The sequence below is a fragment of the Xenopus laevis genome, chromosome 3L (assembly GCF_017654675.1).
Source record: "Xenopus laevis strain J_2021 chromosome 3L, Xenopus_laevis_v10.1, whole genome shotgun sequence".
Taxonomy (NCBI): Eukaryota; Metazoa; Chordata; class Amphibia; order Anura; family Pipidae; genus Xenopus; species Xenopus laevis.
Window position 1 is genome coordinate 128,564,665 of NC_054375.1, and position 17,704 is coordinate 128,582,368.

At 42.3% G+C, this 17,704-nt stretch overlaps 1 protein-coding gene across 1 annotated transcript in view; it reads right to left on the bottom strand.

The window, feature by feature from the left end:
• LOC108711531 (tetraspanin-15) overlaps nt 1-17,704 on the bottom strand; it is a 99,565-nt gene that overhangs the window by 41,790 nt on the left and 40,071 nt on the right. The window contains exon 3 of the mRNA XM_018253385.2: nt 13,178-13,252. Coding sequence (XP_018108874.1) covers nt 13,178-13,252 — 75 coding nt within the window. The remainder of the gene's footprint in view (nt 1-13,177; nt 13,253-17,704) is intronic.

The following is a 17,704-nucleotide window of genomic DNA, read 5'->3' on the forward strand; positions in this document are numbered from 1 at the left end:
GGTGAAACACCCATCTGAGTACTAGTTAGCTTCCCATAAGGGGTCTCTCAAGGAGATCCAGTCAGATTTAGGGTTACCTACATGAGCAGCTCTTGGCTCCACCCGGAGAGCTCAATGGATCTGTACTATTAGAGCAGGCATGTCCAAATTTACACCGGCCCTCAGCCTCCGTCAAGAAATTAATAATAATGAGGCACAGTGGGAACAGGAATCCCATAGCAGTAATATTAAGGCACATTAGTGAAATGATCTGCCACTTGGTCTATACTGCTGCCTGTGTGCTGACGGTGTTAGCAATAGACATGTACTGGTATGTAGAGATGTCGCGAACTGTTCGCCGGCGAACTTGTTCGCGCGAACATCGGGTGTTCGCGCTCGCCGGAAGTTCGCGAACGTCGCGCGACGTTCGCCATTTTGGGTTCGCCATTGTTGGCGCTTTTTTTGCCCTCTCACCCCAGACCAGCAGGTACATGGCAGCCAATCAGGAAGCTCTCCCCTGGACCACTCCCCTTCCCTATAAAAACCGAAGCCCTGCAGCGTTTTTTCACTCTGCCTGTGTGTGCTGAAGAGATAGTGTAGGGAGAGAGCTGCTGCCTGTTAGTGATTTCAGGGACAGTTGAAAGTTTGCTGGCTAGTAATCGTTTTGATACTGCTCTGTTATTGGAGGGACAGAAGTCTGCAGGGGTTTGAGGGACATTTAAGCTTAGGTAGCTTTGCTGGCTAGTAATCTACCTTCTACTGCAGTGCTCTGTATGTAGCTGCTGTGGGCAGCTGTCCTGCTTCTGATCTCATCTGCTGACTGCTGCAATAACAGTAGTCCTTGTAAGGACTGCTTTTATTTATTTTTTTGTTGTTTTACTACTACTACTACTACTACTACTATAAGAGCCCAGTGCTATTAGTCTAGCAGTGTTGGGGAGTGGGACTGGTGTGCTAATCTGCTGCTCCTAGTAGTTCAGCAGCACCAACTTTAATTTTTTTTTTTTAATATTCATTTTTTTTTTATTTTACTTTTTTTTATTTTACTACCGCTGTAGTAGTGTATAAGTTGACCTTTTTAGGCATTATTTGCCCTGTAGGCATTATTTGCACACTGTTTTCTTCAACCCGCCATCTAGCTGTGTGACCTTGTTCACATTCTGTCTAAATATCCATAATATTACCGTCTCCAGAAAAAACACAGGAGTGACTTTTTTCAAGCAGCCATAATATATTTTACGTAATCCGTATCCACCGCTGTAGTAGTGTATACGTTGACCTTGTAGGCATTATTTGCACAGTGTTTTCTTCAACCCGCCATCTAGCTGTGTGAGCTTGTTCACATTTTGTCTAAATATTGATAATATTATCGTCTCTAGAAAAACCACTTGAGTTACTTTTTTTCAAGCAGCATTCATATATTTTACGTAATCCGTATCCACCGCTGTAGTAGTGTATACGTTGACCTTGTAGGCATTATTTGCACACTGTTTTCTTCAACCCGCCATCTAGCTGTGTGACCTTGTTCACATTTTGTCTAAATATTGATAATATTATCGTCTCTAGAAAAACCACTTGAGTTACTTTTTTTCAAGCAGCATTCATATATTTTACGTAATCCGTATCCACCGCTGTAGTAGTGTATACGTTGACCTTGTAGGCATTATTTGCACAGTGTTTTCTTCAACCCGCCATCTAGCTGTGTGAGCTTGTTCACATTTTGTCTAAATATTGATAATATTATCGTCTCTAGAAAAACCACTTGAGTTACTTTTTTTCAAGCAGCATTCATATATTTTACGTAATCCGTATCCACCGCTGTAGTAGTGTATACGTTGACCTTGTAGGCATTATTTGCACACTGTTTTCTTCAACCCGCCATCTAGCTGTGTGACATTGTTCACATTCTGTCTAAATATCCATAATATTACCGTCTCCAGAAAAAACACCGGAGTGACTTTTTTCAAGCAGCCATAATATATTTTACGTAATCCGTATCCACCGCTGTAGTAGTGTATACGTTGACCTTGTAGGCATTATTTGCACAGTGTTTTCTTCAACCCGCCATCTAGCTGTGTGAGCTTGTTCACATTTTGTCTAAATATTGATAATATTATCGTCTCTAGATAATATTATCGTCTCTAGAAAAACCACTTGAGTTACTTTTTTTCAAGCAGCATTCATATATTTTACGTAATCCGTATCCACCGCTGTAGTAGTGTATACGTTGACCTTGTAGGCATTATTTGCACAGTGTTTTCTTCAACCCGCCATCTAGCTGTGTGAGCTTGTTCACATTTTGTCTAAATATTGATAATATTATCGTCTCTAGAAAAACCACTTGAGTTACTTTTTTTCAAGCAGCATTCATATATTTTACGTAATCCGTATCCACCGCTGTAGTAGTGTATACGTTGACCTTGTAGGCATTATTTGCACACTGTTTTCTTCAACCCGCCATCTAGCTGTGTGAGCTTGTTCACATTTTGTCTAAATATTGATAATATTATCGTCTCTAGAAAAACCACTTGAGTTACTTTTTTTTCAAGCAGCATTCATATATTTTACGTAATCCGTATCCACCGCTGTAGTAGTGTATACGTTGACCTTGTAGGCATTATTTGCACAGTGTTTTCTTCAACCCGCCATCTAGCTGTGTGAGCTTGTTCACATTTTGTCTAAATATTGATAATATTATCGTCTCTAGAAAAACCACTTGAGTTACTTTTTTTCAAGCAGCATTCATATATTTTACGTAATCCGTATCCACCGCTGTAGTAGTGTATACGTTGACCTTGTAGGCATTATTTGCACAGTGTTTTCTTCAACCCGCCATCTAGCTGTGTGAGCTTGTTCACATTTTGTCTAAATATTGATAATATTATCGTCTCTAGAAAAACCACTTGAGTTACTTTTTTTCAAGCAGCATTCATATATTTTACGTAATCCGTATCCACCGCTGTAGTAGTGTATACGTTGACCTTGTAGGCATTATTTGCACACTGTTTTCTTCAACCCGCCATCTAGCTGTGTGAGCTTGTTCACATTTTGTCTAAATATTGATAATATTATCGTCTCTAGAAAAACCACTTGAGTTACTTTTTTTCAAGCAGCATTCATATATTTTACGTAATCCGTATCCACCGCTGTAGTAGTGTATACGTTGACCTTGTAGGCATTATTTGCACAGTGTTTTCTTCAACCCGCCATCTAGCTGTGTGAGCTTGTTCACATTTTGTCTAAATATTGATAATATTATCGTCTCTAGAAAAACCACTTGAGTTACTTTTTTTCAAGCAGCATTCATATATTTTACGTAATCCGTATCCACCGCTGTAGTAGTGTATACGTTGACCTTGTAGGCATTATTTGCACACTGTTTTCTTCAACCCGCCATCTAGCTGTGTGACCTTGTTCACATTCTGTCTAAATATCCATAATATTACCGTCTCCAGAAAAAACACCGGAGTGACTTTTTTCAAGCAGCCATAATATATTTTACGTAATCCGTATCCACCGCTGTAGTAGTGTATACGTTGACCTTGTAGGCATTATTTGCACAGTGTTTTCTTCAACCCGCCATCTAGCTGTGTGAGCTTGTTCACATTTTGTCTAAATATTGATAATATTATCGTCTCTAGAAAAAACACTTGAGTTACTTTTTTTCAAGCAGCATTCATATATTTTACGTAATCCGTATCCACCACTGTAGTAGTGTATACGTTGACCTTGTAGGCATTATTTGCACACTGTTTTCTTCAAACTGCCATCTAGCTGTGTGTATTATCGTTTCCAGAAAAACCAACTGAGTTTTTGTTGTTGTTGTTTTTTTAAAAATAATGCCAGGCAAAGGCAGGCCGCCACGCAGAGGCCGTGCTAGGGGCCGTGCTGCTATGCAATCCTGTGGCCCTAGCAAATTGCCCAGTTTTAAAAAGCCAATGACCCTGAACTCCCAAAATGCTGAAGAGGTAGTTGACTGGCTTACACAGCACACCCCATCCTCTACCGTTTCTAACTTTACCACAACATCCTCCTCATCCTCCACTGCTATGGCCACCCCACGTAACACTTCCTCCACCACCGGTGCCCCTTCTTCACTGGAGTCAGAGGAGTTATTTTCCCATGAGTTTCTTGAACTGAGTAATGCGCAACCATTATTGCCAGAAGAAGATGAAGGAGATGAGGACGTTACACCAGATTTAATTCTGGCAGAGAACACGATAGAGATGGACATAATGAGTGATGAGGAGGAGGTCCCCGCTGCTGCTTCCTTCTGTGATGTGTCAGAAGAAATTGATGCATCTGAGGAGAATGATGATGAGGAGATTGATGTTTTGTGGGTGCCTAGTAGAAGAGAGCAAGAGGAGGGTAGTTCAGATGGAGAGACGGAGAGTCAGAGAGGCAGTAGGAGAATAAGACTTAGAAGAAGCAGGGAGGACAGCCCGCAGGGATCAGTAGGGCAACAACATGTATCGGCACCTGTGTTCAGCCGGCCAACGCACCCGCCATTGCCGCCAATGCCGCCAACTTCTACTGTTACCGCCAGATCGCACACTTCCAAAAAGTCAGCAGTGTGGGATTTTTTTAATGTGTGTGCCTCTGACAAAAGCATTGTAATTTGCAATGAGTGCAGTCAGAAACTGAGCCTTGGTAAGCCCAACAGCCACATAGGTACAACTTCTATGCGAAGGCACATGAGCGGCAAGCACAAAGCACTTTGGGAGCAACACCTCAAAGGCAACAGGCAAACTAAAAGCCACACTCCTTCTGGTCCAGCATCTTACTGCTCTACCTCTGCTCTCCTTGACCCGTCTGAACCACCCTCCACTCCGCCTTCCACCTTGACCACCTGTTCCCATTCCCAGTCATCTGCCACCAGCCAAGTTTCTGTGAAGGCCATGTTTGAGCGTAAGAAGCCAATGTCTGACTGTCACCCCCTTGCCCGGCGTCTGACAGCTGGCTTGTCTGCACTCTTAGCCCGCCAGCTTTTACCATACCAGCTGGTGGACTCTGAGGCCTTCCGCAAATTTGTAGCAATTGGGACACCGCAGTGGAAGGTACCCAGCCGCAATTTTTTTTCTAAAAAGGGAATACCACACCTGTACCAACATGTGCAGAGCCAAGTTACCGCATCTCTGTCACTTAGTGTTGGGCCAAAGGTCCATATGACTACTGACGCATGGTCCTCCAAGCATGGTCAGGGCAGGTATGTCACCTACACTGCCCACTGGGTGAACTTGGTAATGGCTGGGAAGCAGGGAATGGGTAGCTCAACAACAACAGTGGAGTTGGTGTCACCGCCACGGATTGCACGCGGTTCTGCCACCACCTCTACTCCTCCATCGCTCTCTACCTCGTCTTCTTCCTCTTCTTCTTCTTACTCTGCTGCTGGGTCCTCCTTCTCCTCCTCCACACCTGTGCACCCCCAGCTCCCCCTAGGCTATTCGACGTGCCAGGTACGCCGTTGTCACGCTGTCTTGGGGATGACGTGCCTGGAAAGCAAAAACCATACCGGATCTGTACTCCTGTCATCTCTGCAGTCACAGGCCGATCGGTGGCTGACCCCACACCAACTGCAGATCGGAAAAGTGGTGTGTGACAATGGAAGCAATCTGTTGGCAGCGTTGAGACTGGGCAATTTAACACATGTGCCCTGCATGGCACATGTGTTAAATTTAATAGTCCGTTTTGTCTCCAAGTACCCAGGATTCCAGGACGTTCTCACCCAGTCCAGAAAGGTGTCGGCCCATTTCAGACGTTCCTACACAGCCATGGCACGCCTTGCTGACATTCAGCAGCGCTACAACATGCCAGTCAGGCGTTTGATTTCTGACAGCCAGACTCGCTGGAATTCAACGCTCCTTATGTTGGAACGTCTGCTGCAACAACAAAGGGCCGTCAACGAGTACCTTTTTGAACTGGGTGGTAGGACTGGATCTGCAGAGCTGGGGATTTTTTTCCCCCGTTACTGGGTGCTTATGCGCGATGCCTGCAGGCTCATGCGACCTTTTGAAGAGGTGACAAATATGGTCAGTCGCACCGAAGGCACCATCAGAGACCTAATACCCTTCGCTTTCTTCCTGGAGCGTGCCGTGCGACGAGTGACAGATGAGGCTGTAGACCAGCGTGACGAGGAGCTGGAAGCGCACGATTTCTGGTCGGAATCACCAGAACGAACCCAGGCACCTGCTGCAACGCAGGGAGAGGTGCCAGAAGTGGAGTCAGAGGAGGAAGGTGGCTTTGTGGAGGAGGAGGAGGAGGACCAACAGGAGCAGGCTTCCCAGGGGGCTAGTGGTGACCTTTTGGGGACCCCTGGTCTTGTACGTGGCTGGGGGGAGGAGACCGTGGATGATGCAGTCCTTGATAATGAGGAAGCGGAGATGGATAGCTCTGCATCCAACCTTGTGAGAATGGGGTCTTTCATGCTGTCATGCCTGTTGAAGGACCCCCGTATCAAGAGGCTTAAGGAGAAGGACCTGTACTGGGTCGCAACGCTACTAGACCCTCGGTACAAGCATAAAGTGTCAGAAATGTTACCAACATACCACAAGTCCGAAAAGATGCGGCATTTACAAACCAGCCTGCAAAACATGTTGTACAATGCTTTTACGGGTGATGTCACTTCAGGAACTCATCAACATTCCAGGGGCAGAGGTGCCAGTAATCCTGCCACGAGCGCACCTGCAAGGACAAAGCCCTTTGGCCAGTCTGTAACGTCAGACATGCAAATGTTTTTCTGTCCAAGGCAGCGCCACAACCCTTCTGGATCCACCCTCAAAGAACGCCTCGACCGGCAGGTAGCGGACTACCTGGCATTAACTGCAGATATCGACACTCTGAGGAGCGATGAACCCCTGGACTACTGGGTGTGCAGGCTTGATCTGTGGCCAGAGCTGTCACAATTTGCCATGAACCTCTTGTCTTGCCCAGCCTCAAGTGTGCTCTCAGAAAGGACCTTCAGTGCAGCAGGAGGGATTGTAACTGAGAAGAGAACTCGCCTAGGTCACAAAAGTGTCGATTACCTGACCTTTATTAAAATGAATGAGGGGTGGATCTCGGAGGGTTACTGCACGCCGGAAGACTTGTTCTGACTTCTATGCAGCTGTCCTTCTCTTCAAGCCTCATGACTCCACACACAGCTGTCCTTTAGCGTCCTCCTCCCTCCGCCACCGTTACAAACTAGGGTGCAAACCCTACTGGTTTAATTTTTTCTGGCCTCTGTGCTTCAGTGGCTGCAACCAAAAAAACTGGGCAAACAATGTCTACAAGGTCAACGTATGGCAAAAAATGACTATTTTCAGCATTTATATGGCATATTTTTTCTGGCAACTGTGCTTCAGTGGCTGCGACCAAAAAAATGCATATTTTCAGCATTTATATGGCATTAATTTTTCTGGCCTCTGTGCTTCAGTGGCTGCAACCAAAAAAATTTATATTTTCAGCATTTATATGGCATAATTTTTCTGGCCTCTGTGCTTCAGTGGCTGCGACCAAAAAAATGACTATTTTCAGCATTTATATGGCATATTTTTTCTGGCCTCTGTGCTTCAGTGGCTGCGACCAAAAAAATGACTATTTTCAGCATTTATATGGCATATTTTTTCTGGCCTCTGTGCTTCAGTGGCTGCGGCCAAAAAAACTGGGCAAACAATGCCTACAAGGTCAACGACGTTGACCTTGTAGGCATTGTTTGCCCAGTTTTTTTGGCCGCAGCCACTGAAGCACAGAGGCCAGAAAAAATATGCCATATAAATGCTGAAAATAGTCATTTTTTGCCATACGTTGACAACGTATATGGCAAAAAATGACTATTTTCAGCATTTATATGGCATATTTTTTCTGGCAAACTGTGCTTCAGTGGCTGCGACCAAAAAAACTGGGCAAACAATGCCTACAAGGTCAACGTATGGCAAAAAATGACTATTTTCAGCATTTATATGGCATATTTTTTCTGGCAACTGTGCTTCAGTGGCTGCAACCAAAAAAACTGGGCAAACAATGTCTACAAGGTCAACGTATGGCGAAAAATTACTATTTTCAGCATTTATATGGCATATTTTTTCTGGCAACTGTGCTTCAGTGGCTGCGTCCAAAAAAACTGGGCAAACAATGCCTACAAGGTCAACGTATGGCAGTTGTTTAAAGAGAACAGTAGATTACTAGCCAGCAAAGCTACCTAAGCTAAAATGTCCCTCAAATCCCTGCAGACTTCTGTCCCTCCAATACAGAGCAGTATCAAGCAGATTACTAGCCAGCAAACTTACTATCATCTGTCCCTGAAATCACTAACAGCTCTCCCCCTACACTATCTCTTCCAAGCACACACAGGCAGATTTTTCAGATACATTTTTGCCCTTGATCCCCCTCTGGCATGCCACTGTCCAGGTTGTTGCACCCTTTAAACAACTTTAAAATCATTTTTCTGGCCAGAAATTTTTTTTTTAGATGTTAAAGTTCGCCTTCCCATTGAAGTCTATGGGGTTCGCGAACCGTTCGCGAACCGCTCGCATTTTTGCGCAAGTTCGCGAACTTTTTTTCCGACGTTCGCTACATCCCTACTGGTATGTAGAGATGCACTGTTTTCGCATACTTCTTTAGGGCTGAAGGTGTCAATAGACGTACTGATGTGTCAGTACAGTAAACTAAAGAAGTATGCGAGAGCAGTGCATCACTATGTGCCAGTACGTGTCTATTGCCAACACCGTCAGCACACAGGCAGCAGTATAGACCAAGTGGCAGATCATTTCATTAATGTGCCCAAATATTACTGCTACGGCTACTCGACTCCTGTAATTTAATGTTAATGGTTCAAAGCAGGTCGGGCTAAATGCATATATATGCAAGGGGATGACATTTTTATTAGGATCTTCCACGTGGAAGAACGTTAACTGCCAACTACATCCATCTGAAATGATCTGCATTTCTTAAGAGATCCCTTTTATTCTGTACTTGCTCCATGTGAGGATTTAAAATAAGGGCTGATGATGCAATCTCGTATGGCTATTGCTGACCCACCATTACAATGTAACCTTTCAAATTGTTGAATTATTTCTTCATTTGTGGTCTAGAGTTAACAGTAATGAGTATTGATTTCTGGCATCCTAAATCCAGAACCCAAGCTAAGCTCTGTGGTCTTGGATCTCACTTCTGCCTATAACCGCTGCCTTTCACCTCGGGAGGAGCCCTCGGCTAATCAGATGCCGCCAGGTCTTAATTGAGAGAGGAGCAAAGCTAACGGTTCTGGACGAGCAAAGGGGCACGATCGTCTCACCAGGAGACTGGAATGAAGAACACCACTTGGAAAAGGCTGGCCGGGCCAGCACAAGCAGAGAATAGTCAGACAGGCCGGAATCAGGATTGGAGAGTTTGGGGTTAACAGGCAGGCAAGGGTTAGGATTGGAGAGGTCAGAGTAGTTAAAACAGGCAGGCAAGGTTAAAAACACAGAAGATCAAATGGGAATCACGTAGAATAAACCCAGGAACTTTAACAAATAGAACCTAAAAATGGGCAATGTGCGGATACCTGAATTCCCCTTTTATACTATTTGAATTTCACGCCAGGCATGATGACGTTATCACGCCGACGCATAAACCCGGAAATGCGCCGGCGTGTGCCATAGGAGAACCGCCACTCGATGGGACAAGATGCAGGTGGCGGGCATCCTTGCCGAGGGCATGGTGAGCGCCCCCGCATGCCACAGAACATGCCACTTGACCACAAGGGTGAGTCCTATTCTTTACACTGACTATTTACATTGCTATAAAGTACATCTTGAATTCCTTTATGTATTACTTTCAAATTACAGGTTAAAAGTGTAATATTTCACTGAAGTCTCTCCTTAGCAAATGTTCTCAGTTATCACACTTGGTGGTCTTCTTAACTTGATATTTTTGATAATGTTGTTAACCAACACAAGCAGCACTGGACCAAGCCATAATGCCTCCTAACCCCCCCCCCTCCCATGTGTGTGCAGGAATAAGTAAATTAGTTGTTAGTTATTTAGTGCCTGGACTAGGGGTAGACAATAAAAGACGTATATGCCAGGGCCCCCCACCATTGCACCTAGACATATGCTTCTTCTGCCTTCCCCTAACTCTGGCCCTGATCTCAGGTGAAAGTGAAGTTCCTCTGAAGACCAGTCCAGTTTGCATCAAAACGAGAAACAAAATGAATTCACTAATGCAGTTTAAAACCTTTACATTGCTCGGGGTATGAAAATCTTTAGAATCTGGTCACATTTAAATCAATCTGATCATTTGCAAGGTAGCCAAGCAAGCAGATCTTTCCCCTATTTGGCCACCCATGTTGGCTGCATAGACAAAGGGGCAGAGCCCCGCAACGTTGCACCACCGCAGTAAAACTCTTGCAAGGGCTTGCCCTGCAGACACAAGTCTCGTGTGCTAGTGTGGTTATTTTCTATGCAGTTCACTGGGAGGTTGCCGTATCCTCCAATCACTGTGCACCGAGCGAACCCTAATATTTACACAACGGGTGTGCGAGTTTCCTCTTCAATTGTATCTTAACGGTGGTCATACACGCAAGTTTCATACGATATTCGGTGCATGTGTGGTGGGAGTCGAGGCATCTGATTTTGGCAAAAGACTTGGATATTGGTCATTTCGTCAATTGGCCTAGATGGAAAATTTTAAATTGGGCACCTGAACATCAGCAATGGGTTACTATCAGACAATTCAGCCCTTAATGTTTGTAATGAAATAAACAATCTTTCATGGGACCAATGGTTGTAAAGAAAGAAAGATCGTAATTGTAATGTGTATGGCCACATAAAGTGGGTCTACGTGCCTAATGTGGCCCTCGCCTGATGGATTGGACAGATTTTCAGATGGAAATATGTCAGGCAGGCCATCTATTGGGGCCCATACTGGGCCAATATGGGTCAATGTATGGCCAGCTTTATATTATAACAGGTTTATTATGCATGAAAAGAAAGGATGAAACTACAAGGAAAATTTCTTCTTTGTTGTGCTCATGTACTTCACAAACTCTACCTTCAAACTAAACCTTCCCTCTTACCTGCTTTTCCGTTACCCTCCTATTGCCTGTTCATACAAACTCCTATATTATGTTACAGCTTATCATCAAGGCCCATCATGGTTCCATTATCTACATGGACAGGCACTACTTGTAAATCCCATATTACTGTTGCCTTTAATCTGATGCTGTAATCACAGAGCATAACCGCACTATTACCTACTTCACTGCTGCTGCACATAAACATCTTTCTTTAATCTTAATAAATGCACCCTAATAATAGGAAATTTCAACAAGGGCAATTTGTTACAGCTGTTACTGAATTTTCCCATATTTACCAACACCTAATATCTTTAATAAATGGATGCGATGGTGGTCCATGATAACAAGGGGGAAATTGCAGGACTTCCAGATCACAAAAACAGAACCTTTATCTCCTTTAACTACTATTGCACTCATACATAGCAACAGCCCACACATTTAACATAAACTGGGCTTTTCAGCATCAGCAGCGCTTGTTACTGTCCATGAGCACAAATCCCTCTGGGCTATTGATACCAGACAAGTATTGAAGAACATGCATTCCAGCATGGAACATTATTACAAACAAATGAATGTATTGGGTAGAAGCAGCTCGCAGGGAACTAATGTGCAGCAGAATAAAAAAATGGAAAGATTCAAGATAGTTCGATGTCAACCTTTTTTAAAAGTTATATCCAGTATATTATTTATAAGAAATATTTTGTTCAAGCAAATTCCCAAATGTAATGCACACTAAGTCACATAAACAAAAGAACTGTCAGAGATAGGCAGATGCATATTCCTAGGTGTATAGCACCTGTGTGTGTACAGTAATTAAAGTAAATGATTCATATGCCATCTTCTCAGACTTGCGGCACAAACGATCCCACAGCAACTAGACAGATTATTGTACACAGTGCAATTATGACATGTGCTTGCTCCAAAATCACAGGTTGCAAGCAATATATGGGATCTTTTATTTGCACATAATGGTTGTATATTGTTTGTAGCAGCTGCTCAACTCCAGGGTGTAGGTTAGTCAAAAATAGCAGCTGGTCAATGCTACTGCATGAGTTAGTCTGAGTGTTCATGATTTCTCATTGTTTAATATAAGGGAGCTTCCAAATGGGAGTGTTTCATTGTGTTCCAGTGGGGTGACAGCAAATGTTAACTGGCCCCACTCTTCTTTATCAGGACTGTGTTTGTGTGTTGTGGAACATCCAAAAAGTCTGACCGCACAATAATTCTACTGGAAACACCTATCTAAAAGCCCTTATAGAAAGCTGCATTGCCAGGCCTGGGGTTCAGCATCGTCACAACAAAAAGAGACACTTGTTCCCACACTCCCACTACAAGATACAAAATACCCATATTGCCCTTCACTGTGCTAGTGTGTGGGTGCAGCTAGACTTAGATAAGGGATACTTGCATTAAGGTGAAGTATCACAGGAAATCTGTTTCATGCACATATTAATGGGTAGGGATTTATTCTAAAATATTTATAAGTTTTGGAAATATTTAATTAAGAAATAGTATAGTAACTTGAGCAGGTATTAATTTGTACAGCAGGTTGGCTGCAATGTCTGTGAGAAATGTAATCTTGTCTCTCAACTGTCTCTCAATATTTACATGGAAGTTGGTAGAACTCAAGGTCACGCCTTCTCTTTCAAGGCTGCCTCTACAATCAAACTAACGCCTAAGGCAAAGCAGCACCCACATGTCTCTTGCTCCACATTCAAGGCCGGGGCAAAGCAGCCGGGTGCCCTAGGCAACTCAGCAGGCCAGCTTGCCCCCCTAGCCAATGCATGAATGAGCATGTATATGTGTGTGCTTTGACGGCGAGAGCATGTGAGTTTACAAGACGAGCGGGCAGTGGGAGGACAAGGGTCAGAACTAGGGTAAGGCAAAGCCACCAAGTTCCATGATCATATAAAGGCATGATGCGAATGATGGGTGCTTTTATACCGGTCATGGAACTCCAAGTTGACATCACTAAGCACAAATTATAAATTATGACCATTAATACAATTTATTAGGCTGTACATTTACACAAAAACTCCATAGACCCCCCCCCCCATGCTTATGCTCCTATCTGTCTTCTGTTTGATTCATTGCTCCCAATGCAAAGCCTGTGCTCTACATTGATTGTTTCCCACTCCAATCAAACATGATGCAAGAACGTACCTGATTTTCAAACACCACTTCAATGATTATCAGCAGGACCTCAATAAGGAAGATGGCTACAAGCACCCAGAAGAACTGTTTTTTAAAAGAAAAGATAAGACGTGTTAGAGATTTATACATACCAAGTCACAAATAACATTGAGAAGCATCAAACCAGCCTGTTAATTAACATGTACCAAATGCTACTGAAATGCTAAGGTTGTCCCGTAAAAAAACCTTTAATATTTATTATTATTATTTTGGTTAAAATAGATTTGATTTCCCAATTTTAAGAAGTTGGAGTAGTCTGGATTTCAGTTGCCAGATTCCTCATAAGGTATTTATAAAGGCTCCCCAATCGGGAAACATATATATAGGGCTTGGTAAGAATCAGCGATTATCAAAGACTATGAAAGCACCCGGTTGGTATAAATGCAGTAGGAAAGGGCCCCAGCTATTGTGAACAATGCAGGGGAGTTTGCTTGTGTAGCCAGCATAATAGGTAGCCATTTGTTGTATTATGTGTGAAAAGTCAGAGATTTGTTTAGCCATAAACGGTCATAGGTTTATTCCATTTTAGGGATAAAGTCATTTGAGTTCAACTAGTGCACATGGCTGATAAAAGCATATTACTAGAAGTTCTGTGTAACGCTTTGCAAGCAGTGTATTCACTGCCAATTTATTCTGTTTCTGCTTAAAAAGTGTGGTTGGTAGAAGAAGCAAGATTACATCTATAATACTTAAATAATATCCTCTGTTTAACTGCAGTGTTTCCACAGCAATTAATCAGTTGAATTGGCTAAAATTGTTCCAAACAGCCCCCTACTGGGCACGGCAACATGCCAGACAGTGATGAAGAGGTGCAGCTGCTTCCCTGGGCCAAGTCCATCAGTGCCAGAAGGTTCCTGGTGACTAGAAAGCCAATGAGTAGAGTTGGTGCTATTTTAAATTCAGTTCAAATCTGTATCATATGATCAGGTCCAAAAGACACAAGACATTATATACAAGTAGAGATTTCAACCACCCCATATATGTAGCCAGGGGATTTTTGGCCATTCCCTGTTCCACTCAGAACCCACCATGCCCTGTTCTCCCACTCTACCAAGGTTATAAATACTGGTCTGAGAATGGGAATCACGTGGTGTCATTGCACAGTGTTTTATTTTCCTTCCCTACTGGTTACATAGTTACATAGTTACATAGTTAGTTACATAGTTAAATCGGGTTGAAAAAAGACAAAGTCCATCAAGTTCAAGCCTTCCAAATGAAAACCCTGCATCCATACACACACCCCTCCATACTTTCACATAAATTCTATATACCCATACCTATACTAACTATAGAGTTTAGTATCACAATAGCCTTTGATATTATGTCTGTCCAAGAAATCATCCAAGCCATTCTTATAGGCATTAACTGAATCAGCCATCACAACATCACCCGGCAGTGCATTCCCCAACCTCACTGTCCTGACTGTGAAGAACCCCCTAGGTTGCTTCAAATGAAAGTTCTTTTCTTCTAGTCTAAAGGGGTGGCCTCTGGTACGGTGATCCACTTTATGGGTAAAAAAGTCCCCTGCTATTTGTCTATGTCTTCTAATGTCTTCTAATGTACTTGTAAAGTGTAATCATGTCCCCCTGCAAGCGCCTCTTTTCCAGAGAAAACAACTCCAACCTTGACAATATACCCTCATAATTGAAGTCTTCCACCCCCCCCCCCCCCAACCAGTTTAGTTGCACGTCTCTGCACTCTCTCCAGCTCATTTATATCCCTCTTAAGGACCGGAGTCCAAAACTGCACTGCATACTCCAGATGAGGCCTTACCAGGGACCTATAAAGAGGCATAATTATGTTTTCATCCCTTGAGTTAATGCCCTTTTTTATACAAGACACAACTTTATTTGCTTTAGTAGCCACAGAATGACACTGCCCAGAATTAGACAACTTGTTATCTACAAAAACCCATAGATCCTTCTCATTTAAGGAAACTCCCAACACACTGCCATTTAGTGTATAACTTGCATTTATATTATTTTTGCCAAAGTGCATAACCTTGCACTGCGTATCTTGACAGCACTATATAAATAAATGATGATGAAAAATGATGATGATGATTTATCAACATTGAACCTCATTTTCCAGTTTGCTGCCCAGTTTCCCAATTATGGTCATTAGAAAATGTTCCATTTACCACCACTCTTTTAGCCAATTCTCTATCCAGGTACACATACTATGTTCGAGGCCAACATTCCTTAATTTAACCAGTAACCTTCTGTGTGGCACTGTAATAAAATGCTTTAGCAAAGTCTAAGTAAATCACATCCACTGCCATCCCAGAATCGAGGTCTCTACTTACCTTCTCATAAAAAGAAATTAAGTTAGTCTGGCAAGATCTATTACGCATAAAACCATGCTGGCACACACTCATTGTATTATGATTTACTATAAAGTCCAGTATCTTATCCTTTATTAACCCTTCGAAAAGCTTTCCTACCACTGACGTCAGACTAACTGGCCTATAGTTTTGAGGCTGAGAACGGGATCCTTTTTTGAATAGAGGCACCACATTAGCAATTCCCCAGTCCCTCAGCACTATGCCAGATCTCCATGAATCCTGAAAAATTAAGTAAAGAGGTTTGGCAATCACAGAGCTAAGCTTGCTTATTACCCTGGGATGAATACCATCTGGCCCCAACCTTTGTTAATTTTAACATGTTCTAGTCTCTTTTGAATTTCCTCATGTGTGAACCATGCATCACTAGTTATAGTACTAGAATTGGGACTATTAATAAGGAAACCTTCATTAAACTGGTTCCTCAATTGTGTAGACAAACGAAATATATGAGTTCAGAATCTGCGCTTTTATTTTTGTTTTCATCAACCAGCTGATCCCCCTCTGATACTAAAAGTCCCACCCCTTCCTGCTTCATTTTTTTACTATTTACTATTAACAAATTTAAAAAATAATTTTCGATTTTTTTTTACTGCTTGCTGCAATATCCTTTTCCATATCAGTTTTAGATTGCTTTATAGCATCTTTGCATGATTTATTGGCCTCCTTGTACCTTATAAATGATTCTGTAGATCATGCTGATGATCAGCATCATTAAATTCATTTTAATTAATCTTAATGTATATTATAGGATTAAAGGGGACCTGTCAACCTAAGAAATAAGTCCAAACCCTATTTTATGATGTTAGTCAAGCAAAACAAACTTTACTTACACTTTATAAATGATTTAAATCTTGTTTCTTTTAGTCTAGGAATTCTAAATCACATGAAGTAGGCAGGCGCCTTTTTGTGGATATTTTTATTAAAGGAGAAGGAAAGGTTAAAACTAAGTAAGCTTTATCAGAAAGGTCTATATAAAAACCCTAGGAAACCCTCAAAGTTATGCTGCTCAGAGTCCTCTGTTAAAAGAAACACCATATTGCTTTCCTTCTATTGTGTACACGTGGGCTTCTGTACCAGACTTACTGTTTTCATCTTAAAACTCCAGGGCTTGGGCATGCTCAGTTTGCTCCTCCCCCTCCCCTCTCTGAGGCAGGAAGTGATGTCACAGCAAGCAAATATGGCAGCTGCTATCCTAAACAAACAGAGACATTGTCAAGAGCTGTTTACTCAGGTATGGAAAAGCATTCTAAAGAATAAAAATAGTGTTCTAGCTTTCACTGGCTAATCTATTGGCAATAGACTGCATTTGTATCTTATATATGATTGACAGCTTAGAGTTGATAACTGGTATGGTATTTTTGAATAAAAAAATAATTGGATTTCATGTTTAATTTGAAAAGTTATTTTATTATATAGCTTTTTATGTATGGGTGACAGGTCCCCTTTAAGCAGATTTCACTTTCAGGTGCTTTTGGGGGGAGGGTGCAGAAGAGTAATTGGGCCTAGGGAGGCAAGAAATGTAGATCCAATGCTGCCCATGATTAGTAAATAAGCCCTTATTTTGCCTTGATAATAGAACTGGGAGGTTACTTTCCCATCTGTTTCAAGGTGAGGCAGTGGTTCAATTCCAGCCAGGGCAAAGAGTGTTTATGGCTCCCTTTGCTTGCATATCTTTCCTCCAGGTTCTAATATCCTCCCACACTCCAACATTCAGGCAGGCTTATTGACAGTGTGTTTTATAGGGACCAAGATTCTCACTGGCTGATGAATATGAATGACGTATAATCTCTGTACAGAGCTGCAGAATACGTCAGCACTATATAAAGGATAATAAATAATAAATCGACTAAAGCCAATACAAATGTATGTTTATTTCTGCAAGTGTATGAATATTATACGAGTATATCACACATTTAAAACCATTTCCACATTCTCCATTTGTGTAGTAACAAAGATGTATTGTTTCTCCTTTGAGCTACAGGACTAGTACCATTTACATGTTTATGCATTCATGCATCGCAATGTATTTATTTCCTATCCTGATTTTGTGACTCATTTTGTTCATCTCCTGTGCCCTTTTTGTATCAGTTGCATTGAATATGGCAGCACAAATGGGAATATCAGATAAGTAAAATGCACTCAGTCGGCTGTCA